At 30.8% G+C, this 15657-nt stretch overlaps 1 protein-coding gene across 1 annotated transcript; it reads right to left on the reverse strand.

The window, feature by feature from the left end:
* Nucleotides 1-5047: 5047 nt before the first annotated feature.
* On the reverse strand, nucleotides 5048-9796 carry LOC104887974 (1-aminocyclopropane-1-carboxylate oxidase homolog 1). Its single transcript, XM_010672765.3, has 3 exons — nucleotides 8641-9796; nucleotides 6303-6624; nucleotides 5048-5476 (listed from the first exon to the last, which is right to left on the reverse strand). Exons 1-3 carry the CDS (start codon nucleotides 9183-9185, stop codon nucleotides 5228-5230), a joined length of 1116 nt encoding a protein of 371 aa, XP_010671067.2. The 5' UTR covers nucleotides 9186-9796; the 3' UTR covers nucleotides 5048-5227.
* Nucleotides 9797-15657: the final 5861 nt, after the last annotated feature.

The raw sequence follows: 15657 nt of genomic DNA on the forward strand, positions 1-15657 counted from the left end.
GGGGAGAGTAAGTGAAGTAAGGGTAATATAGTCAAATTATCCCAAACGCTTTCCTAAAAAGGAAAATGTTGCAACTAATAAAAAACACCTAAAAGTAGAAATTGTTGCAACTAAATAAAAACAGAGGTAGTAGGACGTAGGGAGTAGGTCCTTAAAACCATCAATATTCAAACAAGTAATACACAACTAATAGCATTGAATTTTCCAACTACTAACCTATATAATGTAAAATTATGTATTTATTTGCCTTTGAAATTAAATGTCATTTTGATTGTGATGGAGGGTGTAAGTTGTTGAAATACAAAGACATCTTTCAAGATTTCCATTCAAATTAATTTAGGAATCCTAGCTTCAACCTTTCTTTCTAACACATAATCAATGGAGTAGTTCGTACTAAATCATCCACTACACGTAAAAGTAGTCAAGAATAGACTATTTCACAATGGAACAAAGTGGATGACATATAACTATGATTTTTTTTAACCTTTGTTCTCAAAATTCATTATCATAATTATTTTTAAACAAATATACATGCTTGTTTGCATCTCAAAGAATGTTATTAATTCACAGCTTGAGTTCCTCCAAGACATGGCTTTAATAAAATCTTCATCATAGTGTTTTCCAATGTTCTTTGTCCGCTCCTAGAAAATATTGTCATACAGAAGTATGTTGACTTGACATATAAATAACTCACCTCTCAATAGGACTACATTAGAATTTTTTGCACGCGATGCGTGCTTGAATTTTTGTTCGAAATAGAAACTCAATTTTCTTCGGCATAATTACATTGATTCTAAGATGATTTACAATATATATAGTTGACTGTGATAGTGAGAGTTGGCTAATTTTGACTATTAACTTGATAAATAATTCATTAATTTGACTAATAAAAGTAGAAATTGAGCTGTTCAACGAAAGTACAATCATTAAAATTTTCTTTTTTGAAAGGTATTTAGGCTTCGTTTGGTTGTGTGTAAAATATTTTCAGTATAAATGATTTTTATGGAAAAAAAATAAATTAATTTTCCGTTGTTTGATTTAATGTGAGAAAAATGATAAAAACGAAAGGAAAATAAAAGGGAAAGCAAGGAGGTAGCGAGAGGAGTGTGCAATAGTGTTAAGAAAAATGAAGAAAAACAGTTTTTCCTTCATTTTGAAGGAAAAATGATTTTCCATCATTGGGAGAGCAATTTTACTCCTAGGAAAAAATGGGTTTACACTCCTTTGCAAACCAAATAATGTAAAATTGAAAATAGATGAAAACAATTTTTTAGGAAAATATTTTACACCCTACCAAACAGAACGTTAATGACATTTTCCACAAATGATGCAATCATTATGTAATGGAAGAAATACGATACAACATGTGCCTTGCACGTAATTACTAATCTAGGTGTTCTTAATACTTCTGTTTCCTTGTAATTCTCTCTAGTATATATATAAAAGAGAGATATGGTTAATAGTTATGGTTTTTACTCTCTCCGTTTCTTTTTGTTCGTCCTATTTTAACTTTTACGTTTGCCAATGCACATTTTTGATTTTAAATATCTTTCATTATGTATTAGTAAAAATTATAATGATTAAATATTAATAAAGTAATCATTGAGACAAATCAAACAAGATCCAACATGACTATATGTTTTTAATCATATGTTGAAATAATTTAGAAGATTATCTTTAATTGTGAATAGTGTCAAGATTCTAAATAGGAAGAACGAAAGAGAACGAAGAAAGTAGTTATTAGTAATTGTTTAGACGTTATTAGTTATAGTTTTCATGTTATTACCTATAGTTTTCGAGATAAAATATGGTCTTGGATGGATATTAAATAGTTATGGTTTGCTTGTTACGATTTTCGAGTTAATCGTTATTGTTTTGGATTGTTAGTTATAAGGTTTAGATGAAAAGTTCTTGTTTTGGGTTCTGATTATGGTGGTTTGGTTGATATTATAGTTTTGGGTTGATATATGAGTTTAATTTATTAATTAACATAATTTCATTAAAATTTATTCTGTAAAAATAGTTGCAGATTTTTTTTTGCAATTAGACAACATTTTTATATACTACCTCCGTTCTTTTTTAGTTGCAACGTTTGACAAATTGCACTATTCATGTTCTCTTATTTGACCACATTTATTGATTTATATGTTAAACAAAATATAGTCATGTGGGGTCTTGTTTGATTCGTTTCGATGTAAGCTTTCATAATATCAAACTATTATAATTTTTACTTACATACAATTAGAGATAAAACGATTTGAAATTGTACATTGGCAAGCGTGAAAGTCAAAACATTGCAACTAAATAAAAACAGAGGTAGTATATTTTATTGAATTGCACGATTAGACCATATTCAAACGCCTGTAGATCATCACGTCTCACACTCTCACGTTAATGCCTATAAGACGGTTCCTTGAGAATCTTACTCTTTACCCTATATTTTGATAAACATCATTTGTTTTGTTTTGTTTTGTTTTTTTTCCATTTTAATAAATTATTTCAACTGGAAAAACAGCGAAGAAGATTGGTTTTCCAAGGTTGTAGTTGCTTACTATATAGGTTTAGAGAAAATTTGTAATCAAATCACTATTCATCTTGGAAGGACAAATTGAAGAAGTAATCATAGATAGACAAGTAGAGAGATAAACATAGATATAAAAAAAAAAATACATGAATGAACAGAGTTCAACGAAGAGCAACGAATTACAAGTACAAGACTAAAAGAAAATGCACCCTCTTTAAAACACACATACATGAAAGGTTTAAGTAATCCCCCATAACCTCCTTTATTTAGAAGCATTGCTTAAATCAACAAAGTTGTAAGTTAGAGCTTTGAGGACATGAGTGCTACTCTCGCTTCTTCTGCCTCTAATGCCTTAATTTTCGCCTCTTCTAACTCCGACGTCGACAACCCGGACAAGTTTTCTTGCCTAATAGTTTGTGTAATGTTCTCGTGTAGAATTTTTAGAGGAGAAAAAAGAGAAACTTGGAGAGAAATTAGAAAGACTACATTTTTATATTTTTCATATATACATAAATAACTAAACAAAACAACCTTTAAATCGATATACAAAACACTACGAATAACATCTCGGAGCTTACACCAGTGAAGTGCCCCTGGTGCATTCTTGTAGAAACTCGTGTGCCATCAGGAAGAACGTCGCGCTGCGTGTACAAGTAAGGGACGTCGATTGTGCCCTTTGATGCTGTCAAAGTAACCACGGCTTTACTCATGGGATTTACAATGACCTCTAAACCGGATCGGATATCACTCCTTCAGTAGTTTCTGTCATCTCCGAACATTCGACGTTACTGCTGTAGGACACATTGAAGTTGATTTTACCTTGTAACAACACGGGGATAATGCGTACCCTGAGTTGCATCGACAATGCCACCTTCCACGAATGAGATGAAGTGAAAACCAGCCACTTTCTAGCGGGGGTTGGGTCGAAGTTATATGTGTCTTGTGTAACGATCCTCCATGGCGCAAAATCATAAATTCTAGCTTCGTCTTGCCTATGGTGGCAGATCCACAGCAATATGATCTCATTAAAAATATTAACAATGTATAGCTAATAAGAATCAAATCAATGACTTTTGAAATGAAAATGTGAGAATTTAACCATCAAACTAGTACAATTTCAATGTTCAATGTTTCAAAGTAAAACATGATAAAATCTTACAATTATATGTAACGATAAAGATATAGATAAGTTTTTTGATCTTTAACACTTTTATTAAGGTAATATCATTTTCTTACCCTACTTTAACCGAAATTGTGATTTATATCCCCAATTCCGTAGAAGATTTTAATTTTTTAATATATTATCATGCCATAAAACGTCCATTTTTCAATTTTGCACTGAATCATGAAATTTCTGAATAATAACATATTTGATAATTATAACGACTGATCCGGAGTATCATCTGGGCCAAAATACTAATTTGAGCGAAATATAGTAAGTTTTCCAGTTTTTTGAGTTTTTAGATGCAGCCCTTAAAGCTTAATATATGAACTTAAAAATGGAAATGAAATATTGACAAAGACATAAGTAGTAATTATATCTACATGACTGTGAAATATTGACAAAGTACGGAAAATTTGACTTTTTCGCCGCAAATAGTGTTTTTGGTACCTTTTAACAAAACTTAAATTTAGGTTGATATATCTCCATTAAAAAAATTTAGTGAGGTATATCCCCACAAAATGTCTTATATCCCCGCAAAAAACTCTTAAGATAATGCTTATTTGCAACTCCAAGTGCTGCATATATCAAAACTCTTAGATAAAATAAAAAACGAGAATATCAAAATTCTAGTAGGGTTATAATTGACGGCTGACGCAACATCTAACACTATATATACCATTATACCTGTAATTGATGTCAGTGATCTCCCGTTCCCGGATTGCCTCCTCCACCTCCAACACCGCCTGAGGTACGACTGAGTTGGTGGATGCAATAATGGTATCCAACAATCGAGGTTGGCCATACTATAGTGGCAAAATATATAACATTATTTTTACATCCACCTTTTTGATATAGTGGCAAAATATATAACATTATTTTTACAAGTTATATTAAAGGGTAAAAAAAATGATAATGTGCCTATACTTGTGAGTCGTGATCTATATTTCATTTCTACGTGTATGAGGCAATGATATTATAGTTAAATTTATAAAATCATATGATATATACTAATGAGCCATTTTTCAAGTTTAACAAGTATAATATTACAAGATATTATCAAAAATATTTTAATTAAGTAGGTTTATTTACATCCGTTCTACTTATCTGATCTTATCGTATCTTATATTATCTAATCTTATTTTTTCTAAAATAAGTTAAATAAGTTGAACAGAATAGATCCTAAATTTGTATTATATTGTGAAAAGTCTAGCAAAATGAGTGTTGTAAAAAAACGAAAATATATGTGCTTTGATGATTTTTTAAAACGAAATAATTTTTTCGAGTTCTGATTGTTAGAAATAATTCTAATATAATTAAAAGAACACTCTCATTCTCATCCTTCAGAGGAAATTTATAGTTCCAATAATCAGTTCTTATATAGTGACATTTCCAAAACATAACAAGGTATGGGAAATTTTTTATTCTTTTACGTACGAATATAATTTGAAAAACAGAGGTAGTACATTGACATATAAAAGTATATGAAGCAAGTGAAGTGCTAAGTTCAATTGAATCCGATCCAAAGTGAACACTCATTATCACATCTTGAAATATTCAAGGGCAGGGCTTCCATCTTGACCTTTGCTAAAGTAATGGCCAAGATATTCATTTATGGTGATTTCCCGATATATTGGTGGATTTTCTTCGGATAACAACTCCTTTATTGGACCGTAATCTCTTGTATTAGTTGGTTGTGGCTTAAAAAATGCTGCCACTGAAGTTCTGGAACCCACGTTAGTTGATTTCACTCTATGATACACACTCTTGATTTTGTCGTTTGTAATCAACTGCGAAGATGAAATTAATAAATCACGAATCAAAATAATATTTCTAGTTTATTAACCAATAAGCAGTTGTAGTACTATTAGTTACAGAAAGTGTAAAAATGGATTATATGGGGATTAACACACTAAAATTCAAAAACAAGATTGTATTAATCAAACCTTTGTGAGTACTTATATATATTTATACATATGTACTATTTTGAAGTTGAGGGTTATATTGAAATTAATTTTCTGAGCATGATACCAATGTCTATAACTCTTTTTTCGACTTCTCTCAAGTGTTTGATAAAGACTTCAAATTCACATTGGTACATAGGCCCTGTTTGGCACTAGCGTTTGAGGTAGCGGTTAGCGGTTGGATAAGATTGAAATGCTACTTAAGAAAATCATGAGTGTTTGGTAAGGTAGTGGTTGTAGTGGCGGGTAGCAGTCGGAGTAGATTATAAGTAGCGGTTGTGGAACGTTACTACAAGTAACGTTTGAGGTTTAGAGGTAGCGGTCTACGAAATAAACCCTATATAATAGCATAAGGTAGAATTATTAACCAATGTTTTTTTATCTTTTACAATTCCAATTGCCAAACACTTCTAATTAAACAACTAATTTAATCGCTGACCGCTGACAGCTACTAGTAGGCAGCTAGCAGCTACCCTCAACAGCTACAGCTACTACAACCGCTAACAGCTACTAGAACCGCTAGTTTTGCCAAACATGCCCATAATATGGGGTATCGTCTGGGACAACCACCAGTTTATACTTCTAAATCATCTTATTAATTGGCACCAAATTAAAATCATGAACCTGTCTCCATCGTGGAGTTGCAACTTACCTGAAGAAGATCTCCAGTATTGATGACAAGAGCACCAGGGATATGAGGAACATCAACCAATTGATCTTGATGCCAAACTTGAAGGCCACCAACTTGGTCTTGGATGAGGACGGTTAGCACATCATTATCAGCGTGTTTACCGAACCCAATGGCTACGTCTGGCTCAGGGCATGGTGGGTAATAGTGGCCAAGCAGCATCAAGTGCTCGGCGCAGTCCATGTCGTTCAAATGGTTGGGGCTAAGACCTAGAGCCCCTGAGATTAGTTCAAACAAAGTGTGGCATAGCTTCGTCACTCGCTTAGAGTACTCGAACATTATATCCCTACAACACAACGACATAGTAGCATATAGTATTGAGTTATACAATACCAACTATATATATATATATATATATATATATATATATATATATATATATATATATATATATTATATATATATATATATTATATATATATATATATATATATATATATATATATATATATTATATCTCCTCTCAATAGTAAAACAAAAATAAAACCAACTTCATATATTTCTTTTCTCTAAACTAGAGTGTGTTGATTATACATCCGGATGTACCATGTGCATGGTACATTTAAGAAAAAATTTTGCTCATTTGAAACTCTACCTATTATGTAATTATGATTAATTGGAGATTTCAAATGAGTAATGACCAAATAGTCTTGAGTGTACCATGAATAGGGGTGTGCATCGGTCTAGGACAAGGCCGAAATCGACCAGACTGGTGGATCGGAATCTGGTATTTTTTTGGACCGGGACCAGACCAGCGGTCTAGACTGGATAACAATACATTAAAATTGACCTATATATATTAAAATTTTATTAAAATTTAATATTCAATAACATTAAAATTGAATACATATTCAATAACATTAAAATTGAATACATTAAATTTTTAATGTATTCAATTTTAATAATAATAATTGTAAAGTAATAAATAATAGGTTTTTAACTTTTTACCTTTTTTAAAAAAAAATTAACCTATAAACATTTTTTTTTACAAAATAATAGAAATTCCGGCCCAACCAGTCCGGACCAGAATTTTTCGGGTTTGGATCGTACGGGACTGAAAACCCAGAATCATGTTTTTGTGGACCGAGAATCGAACCAATCCTGTTAATTACACAGCCCTAACCATGAACATGGTACACATAGATGTATGAGAAAAGTTTCCCCTAAACTAGCAGTCCTATATACTATCCTAGCTAATTTATGTATCATGACCTGTATAGCATGCATGCTAAGAATATTGAATTTAATATATTGTTTTTGAGAAATATTGTTTCCCCATTGACGTGACATCCCTTTTTTGGTATTTCTCTCTCTGTTTTCTATCCTTCTCACTGTCTTGTGTGCGTCTCACAATACACATCTTTAAACTTAAATATCTTTTATTATATATTAGTATAAATCATAACTATTGAATACTAATAAAATATCAATTGAGACGAATCAAACAAGATCACACATGACTATATTTTTCATATAAATTTAAAAAAATTAAGAAGATTCTATCTAAGTATGAATACTGTCAAGATTTCAGGTGAGAAAGATAAAAAATTAAAATTAAGTATTTAAATAATTATAACTTATTGCTTTGCAGTGAAATTATGTCGAGTTAATCGACAACTTAAGGTCTATTCTCTTCGGCATAAAATAGCTGAACTGAACTGAACTGATTGGAGCTGAACTGAACTGAATTGATTGGAGCTGAATTGAACTGAACTGAATTGAATTGAATTGAATTAAATTAAATTGAATGTAATAATTATATAAACAATACTTAAACAATAATAATATGAATATTATTATCATTAATTATTATTATTATATATTTATAACTATCATTTAAAAATATCCAAAATACTACTATTATTATTATTCATTATTATTACTTATCATTATAATTATTATTTAACAAAATGGTTATAAAAGAATGGAGCTGAACTGAACTGATTGGAGCTGAACTGAACTGAACTGAACTGAATTGATTGGAGCTGAACTGAACTGAACTAAAAATAAGTTGGGGAGAACAGGCCCTTAAGCTAAACAAAAAGGTCAGAGTTGGAAATATATATTGATATCTCATTATCCTTTAAGAAAAGTTAATATTGTAATTGCTAAGAAGGCCTGATCAAGTCGGATATTGCTACACCTATCTAATGGGTAGACAATTCAATACTAATAGAGTGTAAAAATATGCTGAGTTGGATTTCATTTCCACAACTCTTAACAAATTTTTTTATTAATAATGGGTAGTCAGTAGTCTACCCGATGAGTAGATAGTTTTTTCCGGATCAAGTATGTAATATACCTGCAAACAAGTGGTAGCTCCTCAGGTTGAGGAGGATCCGGAGCCATGAAAGCGGTAATTGTATCCCTCCAATTGGCTACGGGGCCAGTGTACAAGTAGTAATTAGAAAAGTAGAAAAACTTTTTACCATGCACATCACGAGTGTAATGTTGTTTTTTAACCTCAACATCGTCCTCATGGAACCTACGCACCCCATCAATAACATCATCTACGATATCTTGAGGGATGCCATGGTTAACCACTTGAAAGAAACCCCAATTCACACAAGCATCCCCGATTTCTTTCACCACATTATTAAGCTTTTCGGGATCGCTTTCGATCCCTTCGAGATCGATGGTTGGTATGGTGAATTCAGTGTTTGGCTTGGCGTTGTTGGGTTCATGATCAGGGCAATTGTGGTCTAGGTCATTCACGAACATGCGAGGGACCTTAGACAAGCCTGAATCAATGAGTCCCTTAACACCTAGTTTTGATTCATCAAAGGATTGTAGTTCACTTTTTCGGTCATATTGGTTGTTTGTTGTTGTGGATTGTGTTGGGCTCATTCTATCTTTGTATAACTACCTTGCTTGCTCTTTTCTGTTTTTTGGGTACTAAATGATGCGAGCGACAAAGCAAGAATAAGCTACAATGGGGTTGAGAGTACGTTATGCTTTGAAGCTGATCATTTATTTATAGCAAAATATAGACGGAACTATAGATATAGTTGAAAAGTATGTTTATAAGTTGTTTTTTGACTTCGGGAGATCGAACGTAGAAAAGTATGATGTTTATAAAGTCTTTGAATTGTTGATGGTTATCTTTTTGTAATGTCTTTTTTTATTTTTAAAATTAATTAGGTAGTTTCCTTTTTTTATTTTTAAATTTTTTATTTTTTAATTAAAGTAAGTAGTTAGAATAGAGATGTAATGAGGGTAAAATGGAATTTTTAATATTTTGGTGTCCTACCCCTCTTCCCATATAAAATAGAGATAATTTATGAGTTCTTAATGGGGAGTCTTCTCCTATTTCATTATCACATTTTAACTCTATATATACTTGATAATTATTTCACAAACACATATCATTTATTAAAAAAAAAAAGAATATCATTATTAATCACTTTTATGTCATTTTGCAGTATACTTATATTATTTTCCTCCATTTCATTATTATTTTCAACTATTTATATATCTTATTATTATTACACAAACTGTTATGCTTTACAAGATAAATGATATCATTATTACTCACTTTAATATCATTCTTCAGCGAAATTATATCATTATTGTTCTCATATTATATTACCATTTGTCAACCTTATATAGCTAACACAAAATGATATATATTATTTATAAGATAATTGATATCATTATATGCCTTATCATTATTTATCAACTTCATGTCATTTTACATCAAACTAAATATTTGTTTGGATGCTTTAGAAACTAAATTAATGGATCGGACAATATAATAAGGGTTTCATAAAACAAAATTATTAAAAGGGACGGTCTAATTTTAATATAAAAGTAAACCTAGTCACTAAATGTATCAAACTAGTCACGAAAGAAATTAACCTATTTACTATTGAGCTTATTCTCTTTTTAATATAGGGCTTGTCATTGCCTAATTATAATTTAAATATAGGCGGTCTCTTACAAGACAAACTCTTTATAAAAAGAAGGAAGCAAGAGTATACGTAGTTGAAAGTGTAATTGCTTGCATTCTAATCGCGTTTGATTAAAGAGTAATCGTGTTTTGATTATGCTTTAATATTTTTATAACTACTTTGCAAAACTGGAGTTAGTCTCAAATTATATTGTGAGTTTTATCCTCATGTGTGCAACTAATTAATGAAACTAAGTTATACTAGAGTTAGTCTCAAATTATATCGTAAGCTTTGATTTTACGCACGCGATGCGTGCCTCATTTTTTAAAAAAACAAATTCTACCTTTTTGGGGCATTAGCAAGGGTAAAATTTGTTCCATGATCCCAAAATTGTAACCGGAAAGTATAAACTAATTTCAGTTTTTTTCCTTGTCTAACTTCTAAATTCTGTTTTCACACATTGATATTTAAAATTTTCATCATTTTAAATCTTGTCCTTTTCTAAATTTTAACACTTTGAGCTTCAATTATATTTGAAATGAAATTTTAAATTTTTCATACACAATTTGATATTGTAAATTTTTTTTAGAAAAACAAAAATCGGTACTTTTCGCAAATTAATGTAGTTTTTTTTTCTGAAAATGGATTTTTGCAAAAGTTGTTCGCAAAAAGTTAGATATTGTTTTTTTTTCAGAATTTATTTCTGAACATGGATTTTTTGCAAAAATTTTGGGCAAAAATTTTAATATTGGCAATTTTTAAGAAAAAAATAAATTTATTTTATATGAAAATGAATAAAATTTAAGTCTGATTGTATAAAAGCCCTTTTGAATTCATTACTATCATCTCCATTTTAAAAGTCAGATAAAAACCTAGCCTCCCCTCTCCTTTTCTCTCTCTAAAACCCTAGCCTCCCTTACCCCTTCTTCATCAATTAGGGGGCTGCCATGGATGTTTTCATCCATGGTAAGCCCCTTTTTCCCTTTTATTTCCAGTTTTTAGTTCATTTTCTTGTTTTGTTCAATAAATTAGTATCTCTTTATGAGATTTTCTCAAACCCTTTTATGGGTTTTTTAGTTTCTGTTTTGGAAATCTCCTTCTCCCCTCTGGGAGTTGTGAGTATGGTTCTTTTGTTTTTAGGTATGAGAAATTATTCTCATTGTTGAAGTTCGAGATTCAACCTGAAGAATTAGGGTTTCACAACTTCTGTAAAATTATGGAAGACTATTGGAGTACGTTCATTCCAAAATTTCCGCATCTGCAGATCGTATGCCGAACCAGAGCGAACTCACAGATTGCATTGCTTCAGATGAAGATTTTTATTAAGGCAAAATTAAGTCAAATCTGCGATGTTTACATTTCTAGGGTGATATGTATTTCTATTAGAATTTTATGTTTTTCAGAAATGACTTGTAAGTGCCGTTTGGCGAAATATTAATGAAATCCCTTTTCTTTCTTTCAAAAAAAAAAACATCTCCATTTTTTAACTACATAACAGTCGACTAAGTTGCTATTGTTTATTTCACTAATATGCAATAATTTTGAAGGCTAAAAGAATTATGTACCTTTTTGGAAGTTCGCAAATTGCCGATGGATGAATGTGTGATATCGTTGTTAAAATCTTATGTTTTTCTCAGACTTGTGTTTATAGGTAACTTTTGTGAGTATGTAATTGTGAATGGTTCTTGAGAATAGTGATTTGTAAGCCAATTTTTGTAAATGTATTGACGTTCTAGGTTATTAGTTTTAGTTTATATATTAATTTTAAGTTTTAATAAAGTTTCCTGATTATTTGAGTGATTTGCGCGATTTTTATAACGTGATTTTCTCAATTGTATGAGTGATTTGTAAAGTTTCTTCTTTTAAGTGATTTGTGAATGAATGTTTTAAATTAATTTTCGTTAGTTTTCTTTGAGTGTCAATTTTGATTTTGACATTCCTTTTGTAATTTAGAAAGGGAAGAGGGGGCAAAATAGGCATTCCAAAATAGGACACCATTACTCCTCCCTTCCCTTATATAATAAAGATCATCATGTCGCAATTTTTTTTTCTGTTTTTTATATTAGAAAGTTGTATCTATGACTATGTGTAGGTGTGTTTTTTTTTCCGTCTTCGCGGGATGAGCGTGTATCTGACTATCTTATTGTAAAGGTTTTATTGAAAACATTTTTGAAGTCACAAACAAGTCTTTAAAAGAAGACTAATAAACCTAATTGGATATTGAAAAATTGTAAGAACAAATTTGGGACTTATGCACTGCAGATTTCTCCATCCAGATCAACCTCATAGATGGTCAATGAACCATAGATTGAGTTTGGGGGTGGGAGTATGAACACTGTCATGAACCACGTTCACCCGTTGTTGGCCTCTACTTAATATCGGTTCATGTCAATTTTTATAAAATAGAAAAATCATAAAATATTTTCATGCACCCTAAAATTAATTTAGTTTAGGTTGGTTTAGGAAACACATAAACAAACTAGTTTTTTAGTGACAAGTTATTTAGCAATCAAATTACAGGAAACCTATAGCTAACAGGTTGTTTAAATTATCTGATTATATTATAATAGTTCTTTATGTCTTAATTAGCAAAAATATCATGTGGGTGATGAAAGCATTAAATAAGGACCATCACAACAACATGTACGTATGTGAATAATAAATAGAAAGAAATTAAGAAAAGGTTAGAATGTACAAAGGAATGACTTTTATATTAAATATCTACATTATCATAAAAGAATAATTGATTGGGCTTTAAAATAGGACTGTAACACTTTAAAAAATAGTTTTGGGTTGGCTTCTTATACTGCTCTCCCCTTGGATATAGGACCAATTAAAACCATGATATGTTTCATCGTTGGATACACTATGGATATGATTATATATTATGTACTCCCTCCGTTTTGTTTGTTTTTCATATTTGTAATCTTTTTATGAGAGAAAAATGATCAAAGTAGGTGATAAGTCATTTTTATATATAGTTTTTAGATGCATTTAGGTTGCATTTTAGAGCATTTAGTTTCATATTTAGGTTCATTATTGCATTATATTCTTAAGTTATGCTTTTGTACTTCTATTTGGTATGTTTTCTTGTTTTTGATGAATTTCAGGCATTGAGAACGTATTTGGATTATGATTAGCTAAACTTGAGGATTAGGAGCACTTGGAAGGAAGCTACAATGCATAAGGATCGTCATACATATTTTATAGTACGAATTTGAGCGAAAACAAAGCGGAAAATCATTAGAAGAAATGTGAAAAAAGAGTCACGTTTACTCTTCTGATCATAACTTTTGATGTGATTCTTAAAATAGAGTAATTCCACCAGATTTGGAAACTAGACTTGAAGATCTTTCCAACGATAGGTGGCACGCCCCGAGGAGACTTCTAGTCAAGGAGTTATGCCTTTCGGAAGATTGCACTGTTTTGCTGGAATCTGCCACGTGTACGCGCGGATCACTAATCCGCCTAGTAATGATTTATTTAAGACTTTCCTTATCTTGTAAATTACTTTCCAAGTCATATTAGGTTATTGAATATTTATTTAGATAGATTTTCATTCTTTCTTTCTCCTCCTCCCTCTCACGTTATTTCTCTAGGTTTTAGTTTTCTCTCTCTCTTTCTCTCTAGTTTTTAGTGTAAACCCTAGTTTTATTCTTTTCATTAATTATGAGTTTATTAGTTTCTTTCATTGATTTCTTTAATTATGTTTTCTTTTATAGTTTTAGATTTCATTATTTATTTCATGATAGAGTAGTTTCTTTTATCTATGGTTAAGTTGAACCCTAGTATGATTTAATTCATGATTGTTTCTTTAAATTCTCATATTAATTATTAATTGTTCTTGCTTAATTGATTGTGCATATCCCAATACTAGATTAGGGATAACTAGTATTGTTATGATTCCATTGTCTTGATCACAACGGGAGTTGGATTTTGACGGATTTGAGTATTTCAATTAAGGACATGAAGTTCTCCACGGGAGTAGGTAGAATGGATTGTTAGGAAGTTAAAGTGTCGTGTTTAATGTCTTTAATTTGCATGATTCCACGGGAGTAATATTAGAGAAGCCATAGATACTCGGGAGAGGTTATGGTACTTTATAGGGTGTACTTTTCCTTGTGAACATTTAATTGATTAGTTTGGGGTAGAAATTATTTTGTATTACTTCGTGCTAGTGGGATACTTAACTGTAGAGTCTTTTATTTTTATATTGATTAGTATAGTTTAATTCACCATTATTCTTGTTATTAATCTCCTTTAGTCTTACCATTATTTGAAGGCTAATCATAGAACAACTTTCTCTCTGTGGGATCGACTCTGACTTACCCTACTACATAGTTAGGAGGATTAGTTAGGTTATTTATTTTTGTTAGGTGCGCGACACGCCTACCAGTAGGAAGAACTTTTGAAAACAAAGGGAATACTTTTTGTGGAAATATATTTGAATAAATTGGGAAAGCGAGGTATAATAATTGCAAGAATATTGAAGTTCTTTGAAAAATAGTTGTTTAGTGAAATACCCCTTCGTTTTCTTTGATTTGTTTCTCTTTGACTTATTTCTTTGTCTTTGAATAAGATTTTAAATAAGAAGAACAAAAGATAATGAAGGGAGTATGATTTGAGAAATATTGTCGTGAAGTTTGTTCTAAAAGTGACACGTGAAAAAAAAAATTGTAAGTCCCTTAGTACTTTTTGATCTTGTTTATTTATATATAGTATCCAACACAGATTTAATCATTAATATATTCAATTAAGTGTTAATAAAAATTGTTAAAATTTGATATTATAAATTACCCTTCGAAATGAATCCCAAAAGATCTCAATTTCAACATAAACCATTTTGGGAGGTTCCATACTAGAGGTGATCATTTGTGGGCTTCGGTGGGATATGGGTCAGGCCTAACCTTAAATTTTTGTCCAACAGGCCTAATATGCCTAGTCCAAGCTCTTGTATGCGGCTTTTCTACTTGTCCATGATCTGTCCTAATTAATGAACGGACGGGCTAGCCCGCGGGCCTTAGGGTCTATTAGTACCTTTATTTTTTTCAAATAAGTCTAGCTAATTTCCTTTAAAATAGATTAAAACATAGTTTTAGTTAAAATAGAAAAAAGGTTGATAACCACAATGTAAAATAAAGAGAAAGTTAAAAAATCTCGTAAAAAAAAAGTTAGAGGACGACAAATTAAGTTGTAAAGGTAAGAATAAAGATAGTTATGTGTTACAAAAGCTATATTAGTGCAAATAAACTGTATATTCCAAAAGATAAATCAACACTAAATTAGTAAGATTATAAAATAAAATTTCATAGAAAATAAATATTATGATAAACGGGTCGGAAGGGCTAGCCTGCAATATGTTTGAGGTTGTCCATATCCACCCATGAGTATTAGCGGGCTGGGCTTGGCCTGCCCATTAATTTTATTTT

Source organism: Beta vulgaris, chromosome 3 (genome assembly GCF_026745355.1).
Source record: "Beta vulgaris subsp. vulgaris cultivar EL10 chromosome 3, EL10.2, whole genome shotgun sequence".
Classification (NCBI taxonomy): Eukaryota; Viridiplantae; Streptophyta; class Magnoliopsida; order Caryophyllales; family Amaranthaceae; genus Beta; species Beta vulgaris.